The 25,905-nt window shown below is 41.9% G+C and overlaps 2 protein-coding genes across 6 annotated transcripts; one reads left to right on the forward strand and one right to left on the reverse strand.

Annotated features, from left to right (window-relative positions):
• Positions 1 to 147: 147 nt before the first annotated feature.
• Positions 148 to 17,060, forward strand: LOC148661808 (very long chain fatty acid elongase 6-like). 5 transcript variants are annotated; one of them, XM_088636128.1, is made up of 7 exons: positions 148 to 1,120; positions 5,604 to 5,735; positions 7,697 to 7,848; positions 8,169 to 8,874; positions 14,211 to 14,312; positions 15,459 to 15,568; positions 15,696 to 17,060. In XM_088636128.1, exons 1-4 carry the CDS (start codon positions 1,026 to 1,028, stop codon positions 8,597 to 8,599), a joined length of 810 nt encoding a protein of 269 aa, XP_088492254.1. In that variant the 5' UTR covers positions 148 to 1,025; the 3' UTR covers positions 8,600 to 8,874; positions 14,211 to 14,312; positions 15,459 to 15,568; positions 15,696 to 17,060. The 5 variants fall into 5 exon arrangements, with proteins under 5 accessions (XP_088492254.1, XP_088492253.1, XP_088492251.1 ...); XM_088636127.1 differs by having other exon boundaries at positions 14,211 to 15,568; XM_088636125.1 differs by having other exon boundaries at positions 15,276 to 17,060.
• Positions 15,381 to 25,905, reverse strand: aifm2 (AIF family member 2, ferroptosis suppressor). Its single transcript, XM_088633781.1, is given in 9 exon segments — positions 15,381 to 15,529; positions 17,544 to 17,738; positions 19,754 to 19,879; positions 21,786 to 21,901; positions 22,312 to 22,380; positions 24,699 to 24,838; positions 25,206 to 25,306; positions 25,733 to 25,839; positions 25,841 to 25,905. Coding segments are annotated over 9 exon segments (1,068 nt in total).

The raw sequence follows: 25,905 nt of genomic DNA on the forward strand, positions 1-25,905 counted from the left end.
AGTTCAAGAACTTTCCAGAAGCTTGGTCACCTTGGAAACCAACCGCCGGCAACCAACGCCTAAGGGGTGTGTCGCGGGAGCTGAAGCAGCTTTCTCCCTTGTAACGTTTCTCGTACGAGAATGACAATATCCCACCAGGAGCAAATGACAGATGACCGTCAGGTTTCTATTGAGAACTGTGATATTGCTATAGAAACCTTTCTTTTTCTAGGGGTAACCTCTGAGAACAAATAACTTGCAACCTACGGAACTAAACTTTGCATATTGTTATTTTAACATGACCATGAGTACTTCAGAAATTAGAACATTTCATGCTCTAGAAAGTTTGATCTATTTTTGTAGCTAATATTTATATATCAAATTCAGTGTACAATAAAACAATATTTGACCCGATTAAATTTATAACGTTGAGTCACTGATAAGGACCACTTACTACAGGTTTAACTCAACAAAGTAATAAGTAAACTGTTTACTCCTTTTTCCTCAACGAACGAAACTGACGGTAGGACGACGAAACGCTGTATTCAGCATTTTATATTTTTGAGAGAATAGGCTGACTTCAGTGTTTTTTTCGCCTTCGAAGTACTTTGTGGCGACCTCCACCAGGCAGAGCCATGATGGCCTCTGCTTCACAGGGCGACAGAGAAACGACCCCTTTTCATCCGTCGTGTTGGTTTATTATGAGCTGCAACGGTAGATCCAAAATGGCGTCATTGTTCCAGCCACTTAAAGATGTTCGACCCCTCCCGATGCTCCGCCACTCCCATCGTTGGGAGGAGGTGTCTGCGCTCCCGTCCAGCCCGGCGCCCCTTTTGCTTAGTGCTTGCCGGCTGGGAAGAAAATCTGTTTGCAGGTGTCTTTGTTCGCACTAGAGCGCAACGGCTAGTGCGCACAGATATTGATTTAAGTAAAGCAAGCAGTTTATTTATTTATTGGGCTTTTACTGAATACGAGCATTTATTCATATAATAAAGACATAAAGTCACAGAAGGCCAGCTACGTTATTGATAACCCTGTGGTTTAAAATGAATGAGACGGAGCATCCTCTTCCCCTCTCAGAATATGAATTCGAGCGGCGATTTGACGAGAGAAGTGCAATCGACTGGATGCAGGAAAACTGGTGAGTAACCATACTTTCTCAACATGCGGTATTTAAAACAGCATAGTCCGAAGAGCAGATTAATTCCTCCCGTGTCATCGTGCAGTGCGACGGCGTGTAATCTTTTTCTCCGAGCGGTCGCATGTACATCTCGCTATTAGTGTTCTTATTTTTAAATGTACAGGCAAGTAGAGGACAAAATTAATAAAATAAAACTAGGATGTCAGTTCCGTACAGTATATGCATTCGCAATCCGACAATGGGCGCCTTAACGCACCCAGAAAAAAAGATGAATTTTTCTAAAATAAATGCTACAGATTATCATCTGTTTGACTGTATGAATATCTCCTGAGATGTTTTAAATAAATTAGTATGAACACTGTGTAGATAGATGTAACCTCCCACAAACTGACACTGCGATGAATAGTTAAAATTACTATGACTTTTATATTATCAACATATATGGACACTACACATTCTAAACTAAATTACTAAAAAAACAGCGGGTCAACAGAGGCATGTTAAGCCAGTGAGTAACATGCTGTGTATTATTTCAGTGTTACTGTGTCCTTGGCTCTTCTCCGCAAGCGGAGCCAGGCGGCGAGCAGATCGTTGAAGGTGGCGCGTGTGTGGGTGGTGTGCGAGCTCGCGGGCCGTGGCAGCGCAGCTCCTGCAGACACATTGGCTGCGTTCTGGCGCATGATGTAGTTTCGGAGAATATAAGTGGGGTGGGGTGAGAGTGCTCTAGTCTTAACCGGTTTACTTCTATTTGCCAAACATTAATACAGACACTTAAGTCTGGACTGTCTGTACCGATACTTCACCGTTAATGAAGAGACATGTTCAATAGACAAAGCGGATATGAAACCGCTCGCTTCAGGTTACATAATTCAGCCCCGGGGGTAATGTTACGCGTGTACTGTAATAATTCTTTACACTTCTGGACATCCCACTCAAAGCACTTTACAGGTAATGGTGATTCCCCTCTACCATCAATGTGCAGCCCCACCTGGAATATGTAACTGCAGCCAGAGTACACCAGTCCACTCAAAACACAGGATGAGAACAGAGTGATGGGGATTATTGGGAGGCCATCATTGGTAAAAAACAATGGGAAAATTGGTCAGGATGCCAGGGTAACTGACCACAGACATGTCAACAGGCAATGTGCAAAAAACAACAACAGGCAATATGCAAAACAACAAAAAGGTAACAGGTTATGTACAAAAATATGCATCAACAGAATGAAATAAAGGGATAGAAATTATGGGGAGTGAGCTTTTGACATGTATGGTAGAGGTAGATTTTCAATGTGTGTTTGAGTTTTTGGTAAGAAAGAAAGAAAGAAAGAAGGCACTGTGAGGTTCAGATCATAGGTGAGAGTGAGAGAGGCTGGGAGTTAAAAAGTTTGATAGTGCGAGGTAAAAACTGTCTCTGAGTCTGGTAGTCCGGGCCCGAATGCTCCGGTACCGTTTTCCAGATGGTAGCAGATCATAAAGTCTGTAGCTGGGGTGTGTGGGGTCTTTGATGATGCTTAGAGCTTTCCTCAAGCACCGTCTGTCTTAAATGTCCTGTATAGATGGGAGGTTAACCCCAGTGATGGACTGGGCAGTTTTCACCACCCGCTGTAGGGCTTTGCGGTCAGCAGCACTGCAGTTGCCATACCACACTGTGATGCAGCCTGTCAGTGTGCTTTCTGTAGTGCATCTGTAAAAGTTAGTGAGGATCTGGGGACATATCTTAGCCTTCTTCAACCTTCTTAGGAAGTACAGGCGCTGTTGCGCTTTCTTGATCAGACAGGTGGTGTTGAGAGACCATGTGAGGTCCTCGGTGATATGGACGCCAAGGAATTTAAAGTTACTGACCCTTTCCACTTCAGTCCCGTTGATGTGGATAGGGGCATGTCTGGTTTGCAGTTTCCTGAAATCAACGATCAGCTCCTTGGTTTTGCTGACGTTGAGGGTGAGGTTGTTGTCATCACACAACGTTGTAAGGAGATTGACCTCCTCCCTGTAGGGCTCTCTCATCATTGTCTGTGATCAGACCTACAACTGTGGTGTCATCGGCAAACTTGATGATGGAGTTGGTGTTGTGTTTGGCCTTACAGTTGTGGGTATAGAGTGAGTAGAGCAATGGACTAAGCACACACCCCTGGGGGACCTAGTGTTCAGAGTTAGTGTGCCGGAGGTGTGGTTTCCAAGCCTGACAGCCTGAGGTCTGCCTGTCAGAAAGTCCTGAATCCAGTTGCAGAGGGTGGTGTTGAGACCCAGTGCACTGAGTTTCTTGACTAGTTTCTCTGGGATGATAGTGTTAAAAGCTGAGCCGAAGTCGATGAATAGTAGTCTTGTGTATGTGTTCTTTTTGTCCAGATGGAATAGGGCAGTGTGTATGGCAATGGAGATTGTGTCATCTGTGGATCTGTTGGACCGGTAGGCAAACTTGTACGGGTCCACTGTGTTTGGAATGGTGTCCTTAATGTGCTTCATGACCATTAATGACCAATAAACAGTAGAAATAAAAATATGTATTGCCAGATGTTGAAAATTGCTAATGTGAGGCATGAGAATGCATTGTCGTGATGTTTTAGGATTTATTCAACTGCCTTGAGTTGTCTGACCTCTTGGTGTGCTGCCATGTGAGACCAACACAGACTGCATGGTAATATGTTCAGCAATAAGCTACCAGGACCTCCAAATGGGAATAACCCAAGACTTCGCCTTTTGACATATTACTTTATCAATCTTGATTGCTTTGTGACTCTTGTTTATTTGTATCACAACTGAGGTCACCGGCTGATTTAATTGATTTCTTTTTTTTAATGCAATTTGCTTTACACTGACTTTGTATCAATCAGGTGCATTGCCTGCTAGTATAAGCTGTTCCCCTAAGGTACCACTGTCCCTGAGCCTGTATCTGCTCTTCAGTGTGGAGGTGCAATTGTAATGTCTTCAGTTGCTTGGTAGCAAACAAGAAAGCTTTACAGGAAGACTGACCTACTTACAGTGAAGGAGCAGATTGTCCTCAGTTCTGAAACAGGTGTGTATTTACAGTGAAGGAGCAGATTGACCTCAGTTCTGACACAGGTGTGTATTTACAGTAAAGAAGCAGAGTGGCCTAAGTTCTCACACGGATGTGTATTTACAGTGAAGGAGCAGATTGATCTCAGTTCTAAACACAGGTGTATTTACGCTGAAGGTGCAGACTGGACTCAGTTCTAACGCAGGTGTGTATTCATAGTAAAGGAGCAGAATGACTTCAGTTCTGACACAGGTGTATTTACAGGGAAGGTGCAGACTCGATTTTCAGTTCTGACACAGGTGTGTATTTACAGTGAAGGAGCAGACTGGACTCAGTTCTGAAACAGGTGTATTTACAGTGAAGGTGCAGATTGGACTCAGTTCTGACACAAGTGTATTTACAATGAAGGTGCAGAGTGGCCTCAGTTCTGACACAGGTGTGTATTTACAGTGAGGGTGCAGACTGGACTCACTTCAGACACGTGTATTTATAGTGAATGTGCAGACTGGACTCAGTTCTGATGCAGGTGTGTATTTACAGTGAAGGAGCAGACTGGTCTCACGTCAGACACAGGTGTATTTACAGTGAAAGTGCAGACTGGACTCAGTTCTGACACAGGTGTATTTACAATGAAGGTGCAGACTGGACTCAGTTCTGACACAGGTATGTATTTACAGTGAAGGAGTAGACTGGACTCACTTCAGACACAGGTGTATTTACAGTGAAGGTGCAGACTGGACTCAGTTCTGATGCAGGTGTACACTTACAGTGAATTGTATAAACTACATAAGAGAGTCTAGAGGCAAGAGGAGGCTATTGGTTCCATGTAGCATTTTTGTAGTTAGAAGCTGGGCTAATTGTTGTAAGGCTCTCGCCTAGATGTTTAATGAAAGAAGCCTTAAACAGTGAGATTGGTCACTGTGAGAAAACTGTTAAGGACTCTGCTCACTGACCCCTGACCACTGACCACTGTGAGAGGGCTGGTAAGAACTGTGTTCACTGGTCACTGTGAGAGGACCATTAAGGACTCTCTTTACAAACCACTGTGAGACTGTTCACTGTGAGAGGCCTGTTAAGGACTCTTCTCACCAGTCACTGTAAGACTGATCATTGTGAGAGGGCTGTTAAGGACTCTGTTCAGTAGTCTAGCTGCTCCTCAGGGGTGTCAGGGTGCCAGCACTCACCTTTTTATTTTATGTGCCAAATAACAATTAGATAATAATAGTAATAGTAAGGTTATTTTGTTGAGTGAATAAAATTCAATATTATTTTAAAGAGATTTTAAAGTTGATTAAGCGAGGAGCTTGTTTGATCGTGCAGTTGCTTTACATGATCTTCTGGCCTGGGTGGGAGTGTTTTTACAGGGAAGCATGAGAGATATGTGTCCTATAGTTCAAACTGTTCCCAAGGCACAGGGGACAGCAGGAGGAGCCAGGTCCAGGGCAGTGCTCGTTGCTGACAGCTTTGGCATGTTGTCTGCCCACAGGAGCAAGGCCTTCATGTTCTGTGGTCTGTACGCGGCACTCATCTTTGGGGGACAGCACTTCATGAGGCAGAGGCCGAAGCTGGAGCTGCGCAAGCCGCTGGTGGTGTGGTCCTTCAGCCTGGCCATCTTCAGGTAGGAGCCTGTTGGGGAGCTCAGGTAGCGAGAAGGATCTGTACATAGAGTCGCTCATTACCTTGAATCAGCTTTCCATCCAATTTAAAATAGGGGTTCCTTATTTTTAGCCTTAATTTTATAAAACAAATCCTTTGATTTGGAATATTTTCACACTTTTTCCTCCTCTCAAAAATGTTGTTGCTTATGAAATGCAATAGTTAAAAGGCTACTGTAAGAGCTAAAGACAGTCAGTGAATTCAAATTAATTATTTTATTAAATAATTTTATTATTTTATTTATATTTGTTCTTTTATTAAGCCAATGAATTTCTCTATGGTGTGACTGAGAGCTCAGCACAAATGAAAATTCTGCAGTCCAGAAGAAAGGAGATTTGAGAGGAGATTTGATTCAAGTCTATAAGATCCTAAGGGGTATAGATATGGTCAACCAAGAGGACAGATTATAGTGAAATAAGGACTAAGAGAGTAATAACTCCTTTTTGCTCTCTCAGACTCTTGTCAAATTAATGAGTTTCTGTAATTTATTCCCATGGTGTGAGGAGTCACCAGAAGTGCCTACAGTTGTCCTTCGGTTTTTAATCACCTCTGTCATGGTTATTCTACCTTTTTAAAAAAACAAAGGAGTGGGTTTTCCATACATGAGTACAAGAAGCACATTCAGATTAAATCCAGAGCCCAAGATGAACATGCATCTGTGCCACCCCACACACTTAATGTATGGGTGCAACATACGTACAGCAAGGAGATGCATAAAGATGATCAAGGAAATGTCAGATGCTCGAAATTCTGCAAGTGTATCACTTAAAGAAAAAATGCATCTTCTATTTTGTAAAATGCTTTTATTCCTTAAATGCTATAGTTATCAGTCAGTCAAAGTTTCCAGTCAAATTTGATAAATAAAAAGGCCTTTTTACTTAGTTGTAGATAGTTATTCATCTTAGAAAAATTGCATAGTTGATTTTGTTACTTTTATAGGATGAAGCAGAACTCAGTACTTTTAAAGTAGTTATTTGTTTTGAAAGCATGTTTTGAAGCAAGGAGCTGGGCAAGGAAAGCAAGATGAACTGTATGCAGAATGTCAAGTGTTCCTGAACCAGGAGTGTCCTTTCAAGAATAGGGATTAGTCTGACAGCTTAGTGGCTTTGACGCACTGTTCTCAGGGTTTTATTGTTCCAGGCTGCTACTAGGGCTTTTCGAAAGCTTTGTTTTGGTGTATTAATTTGATGCCTGTATCCAAGGTGACTTCACAATAGAAGTGCATCAGGTGTAACGGCACATTATAATTTCAGTTACAACTGTAAAAATGTTGTTCATTGCCCAAACTATTAAAAAAATCTGGTTAAACACAAAGGTTCTTGGTGGCCAGCAGTGCTTGGTTGCCTTAAACAAGAGACTGACTGCCATAACCTCCCCTGGCCAAAGCAATTCCCAGGTCAATTGCCATTCCTCTAGGAAACTTACTGGCCACCTAATGAAATTAATTTCTACATTAAACCTCAAGGTAGGATACAATATGGCCAACTGCTATAAACAATATGGCCAATCTTAAGAAAAATATTTTTAAATCATTTAATTAAATATAAACAGAAACCCCTTATAAATCAGCCAAATATTTGACATTTTAGACTTTTCCTCTGTGTTTTCTTAATGAAGTACAGGAACTGCTCCTCTCAGTCTCACCACCCCATGACTGTCTGCAGGAAGTGATGTGGAATTTTTCTCCTACATTTTTTAATTATGCAGAGCAAAATCTTCAATTACTCAAGGTCTCAAACTTATTTAGTAAGTTATACTGGAACACAAACCAATGAATGAGACCCTTGAGTTACAGGTAATGTTATTATTCTGGTTTGTGAACCAGTTTTTCTTTATTTTATTTTTATTTTTTCTTTATTTCTATATATATATATAGATCATGGAGGCCAGTGCTGACTGACTGCCTATCTACTCTCTCCACAGCATCATTGGGGCAGTGAGGACAGGGCTGTACATGATGTATGTCCTCAGTACCAGCGGCTTCAAGCAGTCTGTCTGTGACCAGAGCTTCTACAGTGGACCTGTCAGCAAGTTCTGGGCATACGCCTTTGTACTGAGCAAGGCTCCTGAGCTGGGTAAGAGAGAAGAGGAGGAATGTAGGCAGGTTGAGCATTAATCACATCAATACCAGGTCAAGGAGAAGGCTGTGTTTGGGCAACGTCTGTTCTTCAATGGGGAAACACTGCCAACTCTGTGGAAGTGCCTCAGACAGCCAGTTTTACCCTTTGGATGATGTGGTTCCAGTTCCTACTCTTCCCACTGAATGCATGCTTGTGCAGTGAGAATTTGAAAGAACAGTAAAAGAACGTCAAGAAGAAGCGGCACCACTCAACAGTAAGTGAGCATAGGTGTGCCAGATGTTGCCTGATGTGTCTGGCATCTTGTCCCCCTGCAGGTGACACTGTGTTCATCGTGTTGCGCAAACAGCGGCTCATCTTCCTGCACTGGTACCACCACATGACCGTACTGCTGTACTCCTGGTACTCCTACAAGGACCGCGTGGCCGGCGGGGGCTGGTTCATGACCATGAACTACATGGTCCATGCCCTGATGTACAGCTACTACGCAGTGCGGGCAGCTGGAGTGCGAGTCCCACGTCCCTTAGCCATGCTCATCACCGCCACACAAATTATGCAGATGGTGATGGGGCTGGCGGTAAGCGGGCTGGTGTACCTGTGGATGCAGGATGGCCTCTGCCCCTCCTATGTGGACAATATCATGTGGTCCTCCCTCATGTACCTTAGCTACCTGCTACTGTTCTCGTCCTTCTTCTATAACACTTACCTCAAGGGCAACAGTAGCCGCAAGACCTCCAAGGCTGAATAGACCTTGAAGATAAAGGATTCCCAAGTGCTGGCCTTATATGTGGGTGTGCACCAGACGATTACATTGCAGTACACTGTCCTTTTCTATTTGCTGGTTCCCAGGTCTTTCTGTCTCACCAGGAGTCTCAATTCAGATTGTGCCACCTGGCTACTAATGTGTCGGCACCCCTGCCCTGCCACCTATGGAGATTATTAAGGATCATGGAGCACAAGAGAGAGACCTGGGAGCCAGCAAAGGCATCTGCACACTTCACAATGACCATAAGGAGTGCTCTGGTGGGCGTCTCCAGTTATCTTGAAAGCCCAGAAGAGCAGTGACTTTCGGAAGATGCTCAAATTCTTTCACTGTACAGTATTAGTCAACTGCTATCCAATTCTGGCAGTCTGACACAGGATCATAGGCACTTGTGAGAAGAGGTCACATTCCTGCTTCTCTCAGCCTCCTAGTTAGCATTAAATGTTGTCTCTCTACTGTTCTGAGAGGCAGTCTCATAAATGGACTAGTTGGTGGAGTAGAGATGTGTCGAAGGAGAGGTCTATCTCACTATTTCAACATATTTATTAAAATACTGAGATGTGCTCAAAATATACATTTCTATATTGATCGATCCATAAATATTGCTCTTTAGACCTCAGAAGTGCTTAATACCATGATGGTCTGACATGGAAGGCATAGTTTATTTAGAAGCTACCAGGAGACCTTTTGTCATAATGATTTTGTCAGACTTGCCCCAGCGTGCCTGTGAACAGAAGGTGCTTAGTTAAATTCCGTTTAATTCTGGAAACTGTCCTGCCTGCTGTACAATGCGCTGCACCAAGTCCAAGAGCTGCTGGTGCATCAAAGTCACTATTTTTACAGATGGAAGAGGAAGTTATCCTGTTACTAATTATTACAAACTAATAATTAGGGGTTATTCTCTTACTAAAGTGGCCACAAGGGGCTGTAGTTACATCAGTTGTTCTACCCATAACTGTCCTTATCAGTTTTGCATATGAATATTTCAAACCAACCAGTTGCAAAACATGAAGTTTTATCAGAAAATGGCATACTTTGAAATGTTTAAGTGAGAAGGAATGAAACAGTTTGTAGTTTAACTTAACCATCATGAAGACTTACACATCTGATGAAAGCTTGTCCCTCAGGAATATTTCGTACTATGACTGAATTCCCTTCTACATATCAGAAAAGCAATTCTTAACCTGTTTTGGAAATGGGTCTGCACTGATCTTTGGTTATTTCAATACAAATGACAAATGATAGCACATTAATTAAACAGATACTATCCACCTTGCAGTGGATTGAGAGAAGAACGTGTATGGCTGATATCAGGGAGTTGAAAAAATCAATGTTCCAAAGATCAGTGGGACAAAAACATCTTATCTACTTTATAAATATTCTTCAGTTTCTGAAGATGAGTTCTAAGGAAGAGAGGCTATTACACTTAATCAGCCAATGTGAAGCACTTCAGTATTAAGACAGGTTAGGCTTGGCTGTGTTGTCATAGCTTAGAGCAGTAGGCTGCCATGGCAGGAATGACAAATACAGACCTGCAAGACAAGGTTTTTCCTGTTGATGTGCTTCAGAGAGGTATGGAAATGTGCCTTTGTGCTGCAGATGACATGCCAGTAGAGATTCTCTGGAATGTCTGTCATTCCTGTACCACAGCACAAATCCAGAATAACCTGAACCCAGCAGCCCAGCTCCTCATGGTTTGCAAACCCTTTCCTCATTCTTGCAATATCTCACGTTACCTTCAGGGGACTAACTTGTAGCTTGAAGTGCTGATGAGGCCAGGTACGTTGTCCCTGAGTCGGGTCCCTCCTGTTATCTTCTGGTTCGGGTTGAGTGGAGAGTGACGGAAACAGGCCTGCTTTCTAGGGGTTGTTGCTCTTCTGCGTGATCTCCTGCTGGGATACCAGCCTCGACCTGTGAAGAGACGTGTTTTTTAAACAATCTGGTTAAAGGGGACATGGAAAGCCCTCTTGCTTGATGTGATATTGTATGTAATAAATCAGGAGAATGTATTTTTTTATTTATTGGCAGATTTGGAGGTGGTATTAGGTACAAATAGTACCATACTCTGATTTTTTTACACCAAAATAAAGCAGATTGTCTGAAGTTAATATATTTATTTTTGCTCTCGGGAGATTACAAAATGTGTTTTTTTACAACTACAGAGGGCCTTTTGAGGCATTGCTGTATGTCGTAGACTAGCTTATCAGTGAGTTGGTAAATGTTTTGTCCTGACCTCTTTTTCTAGTGTTGGTACCCAGTATGCTCAGGGCCAAGGATTGTAAGCAGACCTTCAGGAAGTGGAGTTAATTTCTTCAGCACAGAGGACATGTAAAGGCTGCAACCGAGGTTTCCTTTAGGATTGACTACCTCGCTCTAAAGCAAATAAGCAATCTTTTTATTGCAATAACATTTGATAAATTGGGCTTTTTAATTAGTATTTAACACCAAGTTAGATATTAACTTTCCCATAAGAAAAAGTTGTTCCTCTCTCCAAACACTTTGGTTCTGGATTGTCCTCCATTATTAAATACTTAAAATAATAATTTAAATTGTTTTACCAATACATACACAATATGTGTATGTATTCAGTATTCTTCAGTATTGTGAAGAGATGTAGTTTTTTCTGGACAAAAAAATAAATTGCTTATTTAATTAGAAATGGGAAATTAAAGCATAATCTTAAAGACACATCATTCACAAAAACAGACACATACTGTACACGAGCAGTTAAGTGTGTTATTTAACTGCTCTTGGGAAAATGTTGGAAGACCAGTTTGATGTTACAGTTATTCCAGTGTTTATAGAAAGACTGAAATGACTTCTGGCTAATGATTGCCCTTCTGAAACAGTTTTCAAGCTTTTGAGAGTCCTGCTGAGTGAAAATATCAGTGTCCAGTTTGTATGTTTTATTACATTTTGGTGTGGTCTATTTCTTGGTACGTACCGTGCTAAATAAAAAGCAGCTTTAAACACGGAACAATGAACAATAGGGAGGTGAGCAATACATTGTTAAGAGAAGCTTGTGGGAATTAAAATAATAATTTTAGCATCTGGAAACATCTTTTCTATTGTGACTTGAAGTGAAGCTTGTATCACTTGGTGTTGATAGGCATATTCTTTTGATAAATGGCAGCAGCAGAATAATTAAAATATGAAAAGCTTAAACTCTGCTAAGGGAATGTATTCTGCATGTTTTCTCTTTCCAGCACAAGAACTACAGGGTCTGTTGAATTCAAAGCCACATATTGTACTCATACAGATTCAAGGTCTTGTCTATATTGGGAACAACAAAAAACTACAGCTAGAGAAGTCACAAAATAATCATGCACTGTATTTTTACATCTGCAAAGCAAACTGGTCCTGAAAACAATGTGAGCACTTTATAAAACATAATCTAATTGCAAAAATGCTGTAAAACATTCCAATTATCCAGCTCTTATATTGTGTCTTTGTGATAGGCTTGACCACTGAGCACATGAAGTTGTAGTTTGTATTTATTGCACACAATACAATAAATAATGTACAGAGAAACAAAGCAATGGAGTAGTGAATGTGATTCCCTTCCACAACATGCTTGTCTCCAGTTCACCAGGTGAGTGTTACCACTATTGCTGTCTTGTTCTTATGTGTGCTGTCATGTAGCATCAATGACACTTGCTTCCATAGTGAACCTGGGGGTCTTGTGCAGGTGTCACATATATATTCCAGCTTAAAATAAACCTTTAAAAAAGGGATTTTCTGTTTAATGAAAATGCATAAAATAAAAATAAATTGTATTATGTTGTCCCAATCTTTTTTTAATACAGGTGAAGGCTGTACTGCATGTCTTGATTGTCATTTTCTGAAGACTGTTTTGAAAGGCTAGTGCCCATGTCATGCCGATAGTACTACAACTTTTTGGAAAGCCACACCCGATACATATTACTGTGCAACAAATGTTTGCATTACCCTAGAAGAGGAAACTCAGCAGACAGATGTGTACAGCTGCAGAGTACAGAGCATTCACAAAAGCACCTACAGCCATTCTTAGCAAGCCACAGCCCAACAGCATAACACTGCCCTGGTCTTTCTGTAAAACAGATATATTTAGATGCAATGGGGTAATTTTGCATGCCAAGACAGGACCTTGGTTTGACATCTTCATCTGAAGGGCTTAGGCGTGGCAAGGAGTGGCTGCTGTATGTTTGCACTTTTACAGGATAATCAGTTACCAGTTGGACCAGTACTGTGTACGTGACTTAAACAGCAAAGAATGCCAACCTCTTATATGTAGCCATTCTGAGGTCTGTTGTTTGAAGGAAGTGCAGTAATTTGGGGATTCTCTTAAATAAAAATAAATTATTTACACTTGGTGGTACAATGCAGGGAGTGTCTTGTGTGGGGGGCGGAGCTCTGGATTAAGGGAGACGCGTTGCCGTGGAAACCACACCTGACGTGAATAAGTGAATGAACGGCAGGTGTAGAACTGGTTTAAAGGAGGTTCCTTGCCGGCAGCAGTGGTGAGAGAACAAATGTGGAGGTTCTGCTGTGAGAGAGCTGGGCTGAAGCATGACAGTAGCATGATAGTAGCGGGTGTGAGACACTACAAAGCGGGGCGATGATTAGACCATTAGCCGCTGTAGTAACCCCGTGAGGGGGGTGGAGAAGAATGACAATTGCGGAGGAGATTGTGAGAGGAATAGCCTGCGAGGAAAAGAATGAAAACGTCCGTCTGTGAGGAGACTGACAGAAGAAACAGATTTATGAGATTGTCTAAAGATTTAAAGGGACAGCATCCTGCTAGGGTGTGAGAGCAGGGGTGCTGTGTCTGCTTATGAGTATGTTGTGATTTGATCAGTGAGTTAGTGTGTGTGGACCAGAGTGGGTTATGTGGTAGAGGGACCCTCCCCCTGGCAATATATTGGTATCGAGGAAGCAAGTGGGGTCTATCTAGCTGCACCCTCTCGGAGATAGTGTAGTGGTGGCTGGGCACAGTGAGGTGCGCTGGCAGCTGCATGGTGTAATGTAGTGGTGGTTGGGCACAGTGAGGTGCGCTGGCAGCTGCATGGTGTAATGCAGTGGTGGCTGGGCACAGTGAGGTGCGCGGGCAGCTGCATGGTGTAATGCAGTGGTGGCTGGGCACAGTGAGGTGCGCGGGCAGCTGCGTAGATGTAACACAGTGGTGGATGGGCACAATGTGAGGTGCGCTGGCAGCTGTGAGTTCATTACCTAAGGGCGTAGAGTGAGGTGCCAGAGAGGTTGTGAGTGTGTGTTAGAGATGGACAATGTGTTGGGTCTTGGCATGGTGTGTAGTGCTGAAGATACTCGGTTATGTAGATAGTGTGTACTTGTGTAACCCAACCTGGTGGCGTTAGGAAGAGGATGTTAGGGTTGGAGGGGGACCTGGGAGTCTGAGGCACTGGTTGAGTGTGAAACAGTGACCTAATGGAGTAGGAGCAGGAGGCTCTGTGTTAGGGTCTGGGAGCAGGAGGTTCCTAAAAAGGGCGTGACAGGGGAGATTGTGAGCCTATCCACGCCCAATGCGGTGTCAACTACCCCCATGGCACTACAACTTATATAGCACTTTTCTAGATACTCCACTCAAAGTGCTTTACAGGTAATCTGGACTCGTCTCAACCACCACTAATGTGCAGCAGCCACCTGGATGATGTGATGGCACCCATAGTGCACCAGTGGGAAATTTGGCCATGACACAAAGGTAACACCCCTATTCTTTTTGAGGAACTCCCAGGGATTTTTAATTACCACAGAGAGTCGGGACTTCAGTTTTATGTCCCATCCAAAGGACGGTGCCTTTTCTACAGTATAGTATCCCTGTCGCTATACTGTGAAATAAGGACCGACACAAACTGCAGGGTATGCACCTCAATAACACCTGACCTCACAAACACCTCATCCAGCACTAACCTTAGTTTTTTCCCAGTAGGTCTCCCATCCAGGTACAGGCCAGGTTCATTCCTGCTGAGTTTCAGTGGGTTGCCAGTTGTGAGATGCAGGTTGATATAGCTGCTGGGTCTGGTACTCTTGGGGCTGCCTAAATCAGCTGGGATGTATCCCAACAATCTAATGAAGTACAAGACGTGTGGGAAGACAGGCTAAATCAAGCTCTCCGTTCTCTACATAGATTAGTGAACAAACTCCAGACTAAAGAGGCACCATACTAAACAATTAAACCTTCTTAATATTCTTCAGAAAATAACCCCAAATACTGTACATCTAGAAAATTACTTAGTAGCTGGAAAATGTAGTGTTTATGCAAATATTTAGAACTAATCTTGGCAGAACAAACTGTACCCTAAGCATGATGAATCATGCAATTGTTGGTCAAAATTTCATACTTTGTGTACGTGGGTCAGGTGTAACACTTCCACCCTCGTACATTGCTAAAGAATAGTGCTGTAGGAATTTAAGCTTAAAAGGCTTACCGTCAAATTGACTGACTACTAACTGTTTACTTGATGCCTTAATAAAGTTCACAGACTAGAGGATGTTTACCCATCTAATTCTTCTCTAAAGAAGCCAGAGTGTCAGTTTCAACAAAATGACAAGGATAGACACTGGATCATAAAATTTAATTCATTTTTTAACAAAAGTTAAATGTTTACTTCAAAAATGTAAGTACAAATTTGTTAAAAGATACTTTTAATGTATTCTGTCTAAGGATCTTAAAGTGAACTGCAGGGAGCAAAAGGGGTCTCTGCACTGAAGAAGCTGGTCTAGCAGGGCCACGGTGGTGACTGGTGATGACGCAGACGTGAAAGCACGTTCACTGCAAGGCCACCTGCCCCATCTCCCTGCAGCTCTTCCATACCAGCAGATTCATGTTCTTTCCCTGCACCACCAGGGTCCTGGCTAGTCGGATGCCACTGAACTGTCCCACCCCACCGTCTCGTCCAGCCAGCATGGTCATATACCCTGGGGAAGGGTGAAGAGCACATAGGAGGGAAACCACTGGTATGAGGAAGTGTGTCCCGGGAGTCACTGTATCAACAGACTGTAAAACTGTATAGCCTCAACCTGTCTGCTTATCGCTCTCCTGCATGAAAAGCCTCTTGTGTGTTTCTCTTATACCTATCTACAGACCTTGATTGGGCACCAGCCTGAGAACACTGAGCTTCACTCTTGCTGACCTGAAGTCTTGTTTTACAAAGGACTTACAGTATGTGGGGAATTAACTGTGCAGCCCAGCCCTGACAACATGACTGCAGAAACCAGAACTGAGGGGAGAGAATGCAGAAGGAAGATTTCCATTTTATTTCCTTAATGACACCTGACCCAGATTCCACTGAGTAGACTTAAGCATGATCACCATGCTGTAACACACAAGGAGTCCCACTTCATCCTTCCTGTTATTGTCTCCCTGGTGTCTAAGAACAGGAAAAACTGGTCCAGCCAAACATAGCAGGACTGGGAGTAGCACCCTGCAAACTACTGATAACCATACATCCAGTTTTTGATGTTGACATTCTTTAAACCACATTGTATACCCATTTGGCCTCCTTTATAGGCTGGTTAATCATTACTGGTATAGCATGGAATTACAAAGTAATTAATTTTAAAACATTTATTTTCAACCACAATTTTGAAAATGAATATTATGTTATGATCGGAGGAGGTAGCAAAGTTTAGCCCAATTTCCATTCTCTGTCAAGACTGCTCTATGCCAAAGATTTTCAATGATGGTAATTATTTTCAGGTATTTGCTTAACAGGCTATGGACTAAGAGGCAAGTAAACACAGGTGATTTACTCAAGTCCATTAATTTCCCTGTGAATCATTAAAGACCCTCATATGGAAGAAAATCCATTCAACAAAGATGGAACACAGTATAAACGGAGACACTGAAGAAAAAGAGATGAGGCAGAAAGTTTGAGAGAGACAAGATTCCAGCTAAATAATCTCAACATTTTTTATAGAGAACTGCTGTTTTATTTATTTTGGGAAATTCTAATTTCGTGTGTTGTGGAATCCTTAGACCAAAAAAGTTCTCTCAAAATTTGGTGATGAATTTTTATAATTTCCATTCACTTTTTGGTATCAGTGTTGTAGGAAGGGAATTTAGTTTTGTTAATTTTTCAGGATGCATTTTTTTCTCTTTTTTTGACTGTTTAGGTGCATAGTGTTTTCAGTTTATAGGGGTAGAATTCTGGGTTACTGAGTATGTACTTGTAAAATTGTGTTTTATAGTGTCATGATAAACCTGGATTTATTACTCAATCACCAGAGCTCTACCCGAGAACAAAAAGATCTTGCATTTCACAAAACGCTTGGTTATTTCCTGAGTATGCCTTTTTCATGTTACACCTGTAGTTTTATTTGTGAATCTTGGGCCTATATTATTGCCGCCCAAGTATTCCAGGTTTTATGGCTTTAGCAACAGTGACAGGTGCTACAGTAATCAAACACAATTATGTGTAGTTTATTAAATTGCAATATAGCAAATGAATCCTTGTGAGGAAACCCAAGTACTAACTGGTACAGGCATACACACTAGCGCATGTGGAGCTCTATGCCACTTATTGCAGGTGCGAGCCTGGGTCACATCACCACAATTGCCAACAGGTGCATCACCTGCCTTCAATGAATTTAATGGAATGTGGCGACTCCACTCTTCTGACCGAGTGAATCTTGTCAATCTTTAAGCAATGCAATGTTTTTGTAATAATGTACATTTTTAGTGATTACTGGGATTTAAGAAGAAGTACATGGGCTATAAATAAAGGCAGGAAGAAAAGACAGGCAAACAGCACATACAGATAGCCCCGGAAATTGTGCCAGGTGAATGATAACCTACCTCCCAATGAAGCCAACATACTTTCATGGACTGGCTGTCCATTGCAGGAATACCTACATAGCTGAGGTCTATCTGCATGTGTGCTACAGAGTTCAGAGTGATTGCATTTGCTTCTAAAAGAGAATGAATTAGTACCTGGCTTGTAGCAAGAGAGAGGCTTGTTGGTCAGACTGTGGATGATGTTGGTAACTGCCACCCCTGCATGCAGGCCAGCATGGTAGGCCATTTTTGGCTCCTTGACATCAGCACAATCACCCACTGCATACACATTCTCCCAGCCCTCCACCTGGAGGTGAGCTTTCACTCGCAATGCTCCATTATCTACCATAGCTGCACCTGACAAACATACTTGTTGAATAAAGCTGGGCTCCTTCTCAATCATCAGAAAAAGAAAAGACCAAAAAATGTATGATCCCCTCTACCATCACCATAATACAAATCAAGAACATAAACAGATTATTCTGACTCTTGTGCTCTCAGCACTCTTGATTTTAACACATGGCTATACATCTTCCCAGCAGTATCTTTATGAGATGCATAATAAGATGCACATATCCTGCAATCACATGAGGAGGGCACTGTTGAACTCAACAGGCTGCAGGTTGAAGGAAACTAAACATTGCATCATCGGTTTTAAATGCTAAGACAAAGAGGCCTAGGAGATTGTAGAGACCGTTACTACAAAAATGATGATTACAGGCTAAGCAGCGGGCCTCTAGAAACTAGTTTTGTACCTCACATTGTTCTTATTGTTTAATGGCCAGTCTTTCCAGAATTAACATTCTGACTGCGCTTTAATATTTGGATGCGAAAGGTTGAAATCTGATCTTCAGAAGATGAAGATGTTTTGCTGTTCTCTTTCAGCAGAAAAAAAACTACAGGAACTTTTATTTACTGTATACTGCACATAGCCCTGAACAGTAATAATGAAACATGGTGCAACTGTGAAAAGCTAATTGAAAATCTCTATATTAAAAGAGTTAAGAGAAACAACGGCTCTGTTTGGTATGCTTGTATTTACATATTGACTAACTTCAACACACTGACAAGCACCTGTTCGTGGACTCTGAAGTACAGCTTTCCCTCATCAACTGTGGTGTTGCATCCCTGAACCACTTGGATAAATACTGACAGTAGGGGGTTAGGTTCTCATGGTCCCTGTTTCAATCATCTACCCCTAACATAACTTGCACCTTAAAAATCACAAATTCCACATCAGAAAGAAAGAAAATATATTTAAGAGTAAAATGAAATGTTTATTTGGATGACTAAGAACTGAATACAGTAGGGTCTTGACATTCAAGAGTGTTTGGTGCAGAGAACCAGCACAAAGATCCAAATTCACATATTACAAGTCAACTGATACATAACACACATGTATACATGTACAGTACAGTCCATAAGTATTTGGACAGTGACAGAATTTTTATTGTTTTTGCTCTGTACTCCAGCACATTGGATTTGAAATGAAACAATGACTATGAGATTAAAGTGCAGAATATCAGCTTTAATTCGAGGGTCTTTATATTGGGTGAACCATATAGGAATCACAACCCTTTTTATACATAGTCCTCCCATTTTAGGGCACCAAAAGTAATTGGACACATTAACTTAAATAAAATTGTCATGTTTAGTACTTGGTTGAAAATCCTTTTCAAATTTAAGTACTAATACACTGGCTTTAAGTTAATTAAAATAACACTAACAAATTAAAACAACAATAATCATCCCTCCACTACACCCAGAGGAAGCCTGCACTTTCTCTCTCTGCCTTCACAGTGATGCCGTTTCCTGCCCGTCTTCCCAAAAGGTGCCATCACAGAACCAAGAGCATTGTAACAATACGAAATCAAGACCACGTTTAGAAGCTGGGTAACAAGTACTTGGGCAGGGGGCATGGAGAGTCTCACTAATCTAATGATCCTAGGCTGTTGCGTAGCTAATTTGAAAGTTGAATTTACTTCAGCTTTGTTTCATCCTGCTCTACACTTCTCCCATCCAAGACCCTGTCAACTAGACCAATTCATGAAATAACAAATGTTCAAATGTTAAACTTACAGATTTTCAGAGCCTAATAGTTAACGGAACACTAAATTCAAGTCTGCATGCTCACAGGAAAAAATGCCACTGAACAGCAGCTGAGAGGTGTGCTTGGGACACAAGAGGGCAGCAGAGTGCCTCCTGTTTGTGAAAAAGCCAAATACAAGGGTTTCCCTTTCCTCCCTGAGTGCCCTGTCTCCAATTTCTTACGACAGCAAAAGCCTCAATCCAACAGCTGAGCTCAAAACATGCTTCACATCCCGCTTTCCCATAGTGCCTGAGTCTTACCCAGGGCAGAGGCATACTGTAGGTAGTGGAGTTGACCTTATTCCCTGTGCAGGGGATGACCAGGTCAGCAGTGATCTCTGTGCCTTTGTCTCTGATGACCGTTGTATTCTTCTGGGTCATATTGAGTGAGAGCCTCAAGGTTGCTCACCTTCTCTACTAAATGCAATAAGAGGATGATTTCAGCAGGGAAAGGTAATAACAGTTGACAGTAATGATGGAGTTCAAGGAAGAAAAAACACCAAAAGATTGTGCCACTTAAAAGCAAGAGAACTTTTGGTTCTTATCATTGTTCAGAAATTGTTCAGACCCTGTTTCACATGATTTCCTTTTTCCCACAGCCTTGCTGTGCCTGTAAGCATAATGATGGAAGTTGATTCTGAAAGAGGCAACAATAATTTTGCTCCAGTTTGTGTTTGTTATTGTAACAGTTGCAGAGTGTTTATAATGTCAGTTAACCTATTCAAACAACTGTACTATGAGCACTGTGAACTATAAAGACACCTTCATAAAAGGGACCAATGTAAGGAGCACACACTAGAGAAAACTAAGCCAACTACAGTGGTTTAATGTGAGCATCGATTCTGTACATCTATTGCACAAGTGCACATGTAACTTCATCACACAGTAGACCATGATTTGCTTCCTATATATAAAACTGAAAACTTGACACAAAGATAAAGAACACACATAACAAAACCAAACACTAAATCGACAAAACTACAGCAGTACCAGATACCTGAATCATGTGCACAATGCATGGCGTGGTGAAAAAGTTCAGGCAGAATGCTGACATTTAAGGAAAGGTGCTAAACTGTAAAAAAGGTGCTATAATTAAGAAACATAATTAAGAATTAAGAAATTAAGAAAATAATTAAGAGACCACAGGTGGTGCGGATAGGCAATAAAACATCAACACCACTCACCCTGAGCACTGGAACCCCACAAGGCTGCTGTCTGAGTCCAAGGTTGTACTCCCTATTTACTCACGACTGCACAGCAAGACACAGCAATAACCGCATCATCAAGTTTGCCGATGACACCACTATAATAGGACTGATCAGTGATGATGACAAGTCCACTTACAGGGATGAAGTTGTACAGCTGCTTAGGTGGTGTCATAGCAATAACCTGGACTTGAACATAAAGAAAACGAAAGAGCTAATAGTGGACTTTCGGAGACACAGGCCACACACTCACAGCCCACTCAGTATTGATGGAACGGAAGTGGAAACAGTCACCAGCTTTAGGTTTTTGGGAATTCACATCTCTAAAGATCTAACCTGGACTGTGAACACTGACTCTATCATGAAGAAGGCTCAGGAGCGCCTTTATTTCTTGAGGTGCCTCAAGCGATGGGGGATGCCAATACATGTGTTGGTGAACTTCTACTGCTGCACTATCGAGAGCGTCCTCACCAACGGGATCACCGTGTGGTATGGCAACACCTCTTCGCGAGAAAGAAAGGCACTGCAGAGAATGGTCAATATGGCCCAGAAGATCATCGGCTGCGGTCTCACCGAGATTAAACAGCTCTATGAGGACCGCTGCCGTGGTAGAATTCTGGCCATCACAGAGGACAGTCACCACCCAGGGCATGAGCTCTTCACCCCACTGCCCTCAGGCAAGAGATATAAGAGCATACGGACACTTACCACTAGATTCTTCAATAGCTTCTATCCACAAGCAGTGAGACTGGCGAACACATTTAGCCATCCCCCTCGGATCACACCTACACCATCACCATCTACCTCATTGTAATTTATTTATTGTACGTCTCCAGTCATTGTTTACACGTCTGTATTGTTTACATTCAAACTGTCTGCATGTTTACTTGCACATTGTCTATTGTTTGTTTGTACATTGTCTTGATGCACTGTTTGCACTTTGTTTTGTTTTTTACACTTGTTTTACAATCGAGAGACTTTCTGTAAGTAAGAATTCCATTGTACCAGTACCGGTTACATATGGCAATAAAGTTCAAGTTCAAGTTCAAACACACTGTTTGAGAAGTTTAAAGAGTCTGTCAGGAGTTTGTCTGTTTTTTAATACCTAACACCAGCTGGACCCCTTTATCTAACAAGACCTCCTTGGCTTGCTGTCGGACACTGGGCAGCAACTCTGGATCCGCTAGAGCGACATGTGAGTGTATCAAGACAACCTAGATAGAAACCAGAAAAAGAACTGTGTTTCATTACCACCCAGACAGTCACCAAGTGCCACGGACACTCAGAAAGAGACACACATACAGGCGCCCAGTGTCACCGGTACATAGACAGACCAACACACACAGACAGGTGCCCAGTGTCACAGGTATACGGATACACAGAGAAACACTGAATGATGTCCTGTTTCATTGGCACTCAGACAGACAGAGAAACACAGACTGGCACCCAGTTTTAACAGCACTCAGACAGAGACACACAGAAAGGTACCTGGTATCAATGGCACTCAGACAGACACTGAAACATAAACAGGTGCCCAGTGTTACTGGAACATAGGCAGACAGAGACCCATAGATAGGAGCCCAGCATCTCTGGTATATGCAGATAGACACTGTAGAAGCTCTTTACCTTACTCCGGATACTCCGTTTTGATCTCAGCTGCCATTTCTATTCCTGTTGATCTTCTGCCAATCACCACCACTCTTCATTGTATCGAGTGGTAGCCCTATTTTAATTATGGGTGTGCTAAATGTACAGAACATGCTAGCTAATACATATTGTGGAAGACCGAGTGACATGGGTCAAGACAGTGAAAATGCGCAAGAAAGGTTTTCTGTTTGCAGCCAAGACCACTGTCTTTCTGCAACTAAAGCCTGTGATTCTTCACACCCGTGTATTCAACCAGAGAGAAATGAAACAGATTGCAGGATGCCAAATGGCATCTTCCTGTCCTGTCTTGTTTATGTTTGAAAGACATCTGACACTGTCCCTTTCCCTTTATGTTCCTTTGATATGTTAAAGTCTCACTAATTTTAATGTATAAAAAGGAAAGTAACTTCAGTAAAGTGAGCATATCTTACTGAGTGCTAGGGAAAACCCTTTCTCTGTGATATGCTCCCCTTCAGCTGATTGAATTAAAGATCTCTGTTTGACAATCTCCTAACCTGAGTGAAGACTGAGTTTTCATCAACAATATATAACGCACACAAAAAGTACAGATATATTGGTTAAACCATATTTAAGTCAATATTTATTACACCTACATAAACAGCAGGTAACTGTCTAATAGCTACAGGGTGTTAATATTCATGGCTGTAGAAGAATTCTCCTCAGGGCATCCTAGAACTAATCTCCACCATGAGAAAGAGCTGGTGGCACAGCTTCTGTGCTTGATAACAACAAAAACAAGAAATTACACAGGAGGACATAATCAATCAGCGTGCTTACATGAAGCTCAATTTCACCATCAATTTCACCTTTTTCAATGCTACTAGTGTAAATATCTGGCTTGCATTTTGTCAAGACCATGCCTTCAGACATTGTTTGCTTGTGCCTGCTCACTTTCACAGCTGTATTATCTCTGTGTGAAGGCAAGTGAACCTAGCAGTATGGCTTTTAAGGAAGAACTTGTCACACAAATGATTATCAAGGAAGAAAGACTACATATCCCAGTCTGAGAAAAGGCAAAGTTCTATATTACTTAGCATTCACAGTAACAGGCAGTTTTATGGGTGCTAGAAGCACTTTAGATGAGGAAATCTGGAGGCCTTGATGGTATTCTACTAATTGCACATAGGAAAACTAGGGTTTCTCTTCATCAGTTCACAAAATTATTCTAGCAATCTCTAAGGATATATGAAATACCTGTTGAGTGCTAACGTAGCACCATCCATATAAGCGATATCAAAAACCAAAAGCAATTACAGACCAATAAATCTTACTTCTGTTATATAGTTGTATAAGATAATGAAAACTATAATTTGAACTAAACCAGATGGTCATCTCTTAAGTTTAAATAACATGACTAACTAGTTAGAGTTCTTTCAATAAGCAACAATAGTAATGGATTCAGACAGAGCATTTTAATATGGTGTTTAAGATTTTCTTAAGTCTTGATTAAGTTCTTCATAGAAGACTAAGTCTCAAAGTGCAGGGACTGGGCAATCACTAAAATCGCTAATATCACTTAAACACAAGAGTTCTCTGATATGGGGTGAATGTTCAAATTGGGGATTACAGATAATATAGTAGCAGTGCAGTGTCATAGGGATCTACAGTATGCTAAAAATACTGTTCTTACTAATTCTTATCAATAAATATGAATACATGTGAAATTCTGGTATATTTAATAAACTAGTAAAGTTCACACAAGAGATTAGCAAACAGTACAAACTGTAAAGGAAATTCAGTAAGACATCAACAACATTCAGTACCTGAATACCTGAAAGAGGTAGTGATGTAGACAAGCGCAAGGTATTGCATGCATGTAGGAAAGCCAAACAATAAATATAAAATGAAAAAAGCTAAGCTGGAAGAAGAAACTTCTTCTCAAAGGTGATGACTAAAGGATTTTTCAGTTTTAGAATAAAACTGAAATTTAGAATAAACAGTGAAACCGTTTATTGTAAAACTGTTATTTATTTTAGAATAAACAGTGAAACACAAAGTAGAGGGAACAAGTGGAAACCACAAGGAACAGCATTTAAACAAGAGAACAGGAAGCACTTGTTTACACAAAGTGTTGTAGGGGTCAAAGTGTTATTGATGCTGATACCCCAGTTTCTTTCAAAAAGAGAGAGATGAGAAACTATTAGCAACTGAATAAATGAGCCAACTGGCAATTTCTCTTCTCTTGTGGTAAGCATTCTAAAGTTGTTACATTCTAATGCAGGGTGTTTTGTGGGATTAAAGTATTGTAAAGTTCTCATGTTACCATATAAACATTCCAGATTTTAAAAAGTGGAGATGAACACTGACAGCTTATAGCCATCTCAAAGGCAGTTTCCCTCTGAGTCAAAGCCTCTGTCCAGAGCTGCTGCTTACCTGCTTCACCACGTCCTCATACTTCCCAATGGCTGCACCCATGATGGTCACCTCATTGAACTTCCCTGGAAAGGGCCCATCACAACCAGTGCACAGGATGAGGTGAGAAAACTTTTACTGGAGCAAGGTCAACGAAAAAAAAAGTCAGCAAGAAACAGTGTATGCTTAAGAGTCTCACAGCAGTTTTCAGATATCTTTATAGCAAATGCCAGGGTGAACTTACAAGAGTATTACTGTGGCTATATACTGTAGTCTAGGTCTATTGAAAGTGTTAAAAGTGCTAAGTATAAAGACTGTAGATAATCCTCTGGAAGAACAGAAGTGGGGTAACAATTCACACTGTACGCCCAGACCCCAAAGTGAGGACCATTACTTCCAGCTCTCCCAGGGCGAGTGTGGCCCCTGACTGTAGCTCCAGACCCCAGGGGCACGACTTCTACTCCCCGCTCTCCCAGGCCGAGTGTGACCCAAGACCATACAGTACCTCTCTGAGCTGTGCCTCAAAGTCAACCTGCACCATGCGGCCCTGCCGGAAACACTCCCCAAAGGTTTTAGCATAGGGGATGAAGGTCTGCGGGGCGAAACCTGGCTGGACAACATGCTATGTAAGAAAAGGATCTCCTTTAGCAGGAGAAGGAACCCCTTTTTTCACCAGGGGGAGTGCACCCTCGGACACAGACACAGAGTGCAGGCTGAGAGGGCAGTCAGCTCCTGCCTGCCGGGACAGGCATAACATTACAATCAGCCCCTAAATAATGCAACAGACACAAAACCCTAATTTCAGCTTGGAGGAGGTATAACCACAGCTCTGCTGAAGCTCAGTTCGATTCTTTTACATCTAATTCTATTGTGGTAACTCATAAATGCACTTGGAAATGGAAAATAACTAATCAATGTGAGTCAGGGAGTACTAGGACATATATCTTTTAACCCATGATCTCACCTTGAAGGTGTGAATGTCCCTGTATAAGGAGGGCATTCATGCTACTAGCCCTTGATGAGGGTACTGACCGGTCTGCAGTGATGCTCTCAGGGAGCCGACGTTGTGGTGAAACTCATCCCGGAGATCCACCAGAGTGAAGGGGACCCCTTGGACTGCAGTTGCCTGGCAGCTGCAATGCCCCAAAGCCTCCTCCCACAATCACGACATGGACACTGGGGTCCACTGACAGCTGGCCTCCCAT

Source organism: Lepisosteus platostomus, chromosome 6 (assembly GCF_059453375.1).
Source record: "Lepisosteus platostomus isolate fLepPlt1 chromosome 6, fLepPlt1.hap1, whole genome shotgun sequence".
Classification (NCBI taxonomy): Eukaryota; Metazoa; Chordata; class Actinopteri; order Semionotiformes; family Lepisosteidae; genus Lepisosteus; species Lepisosteus platostomus.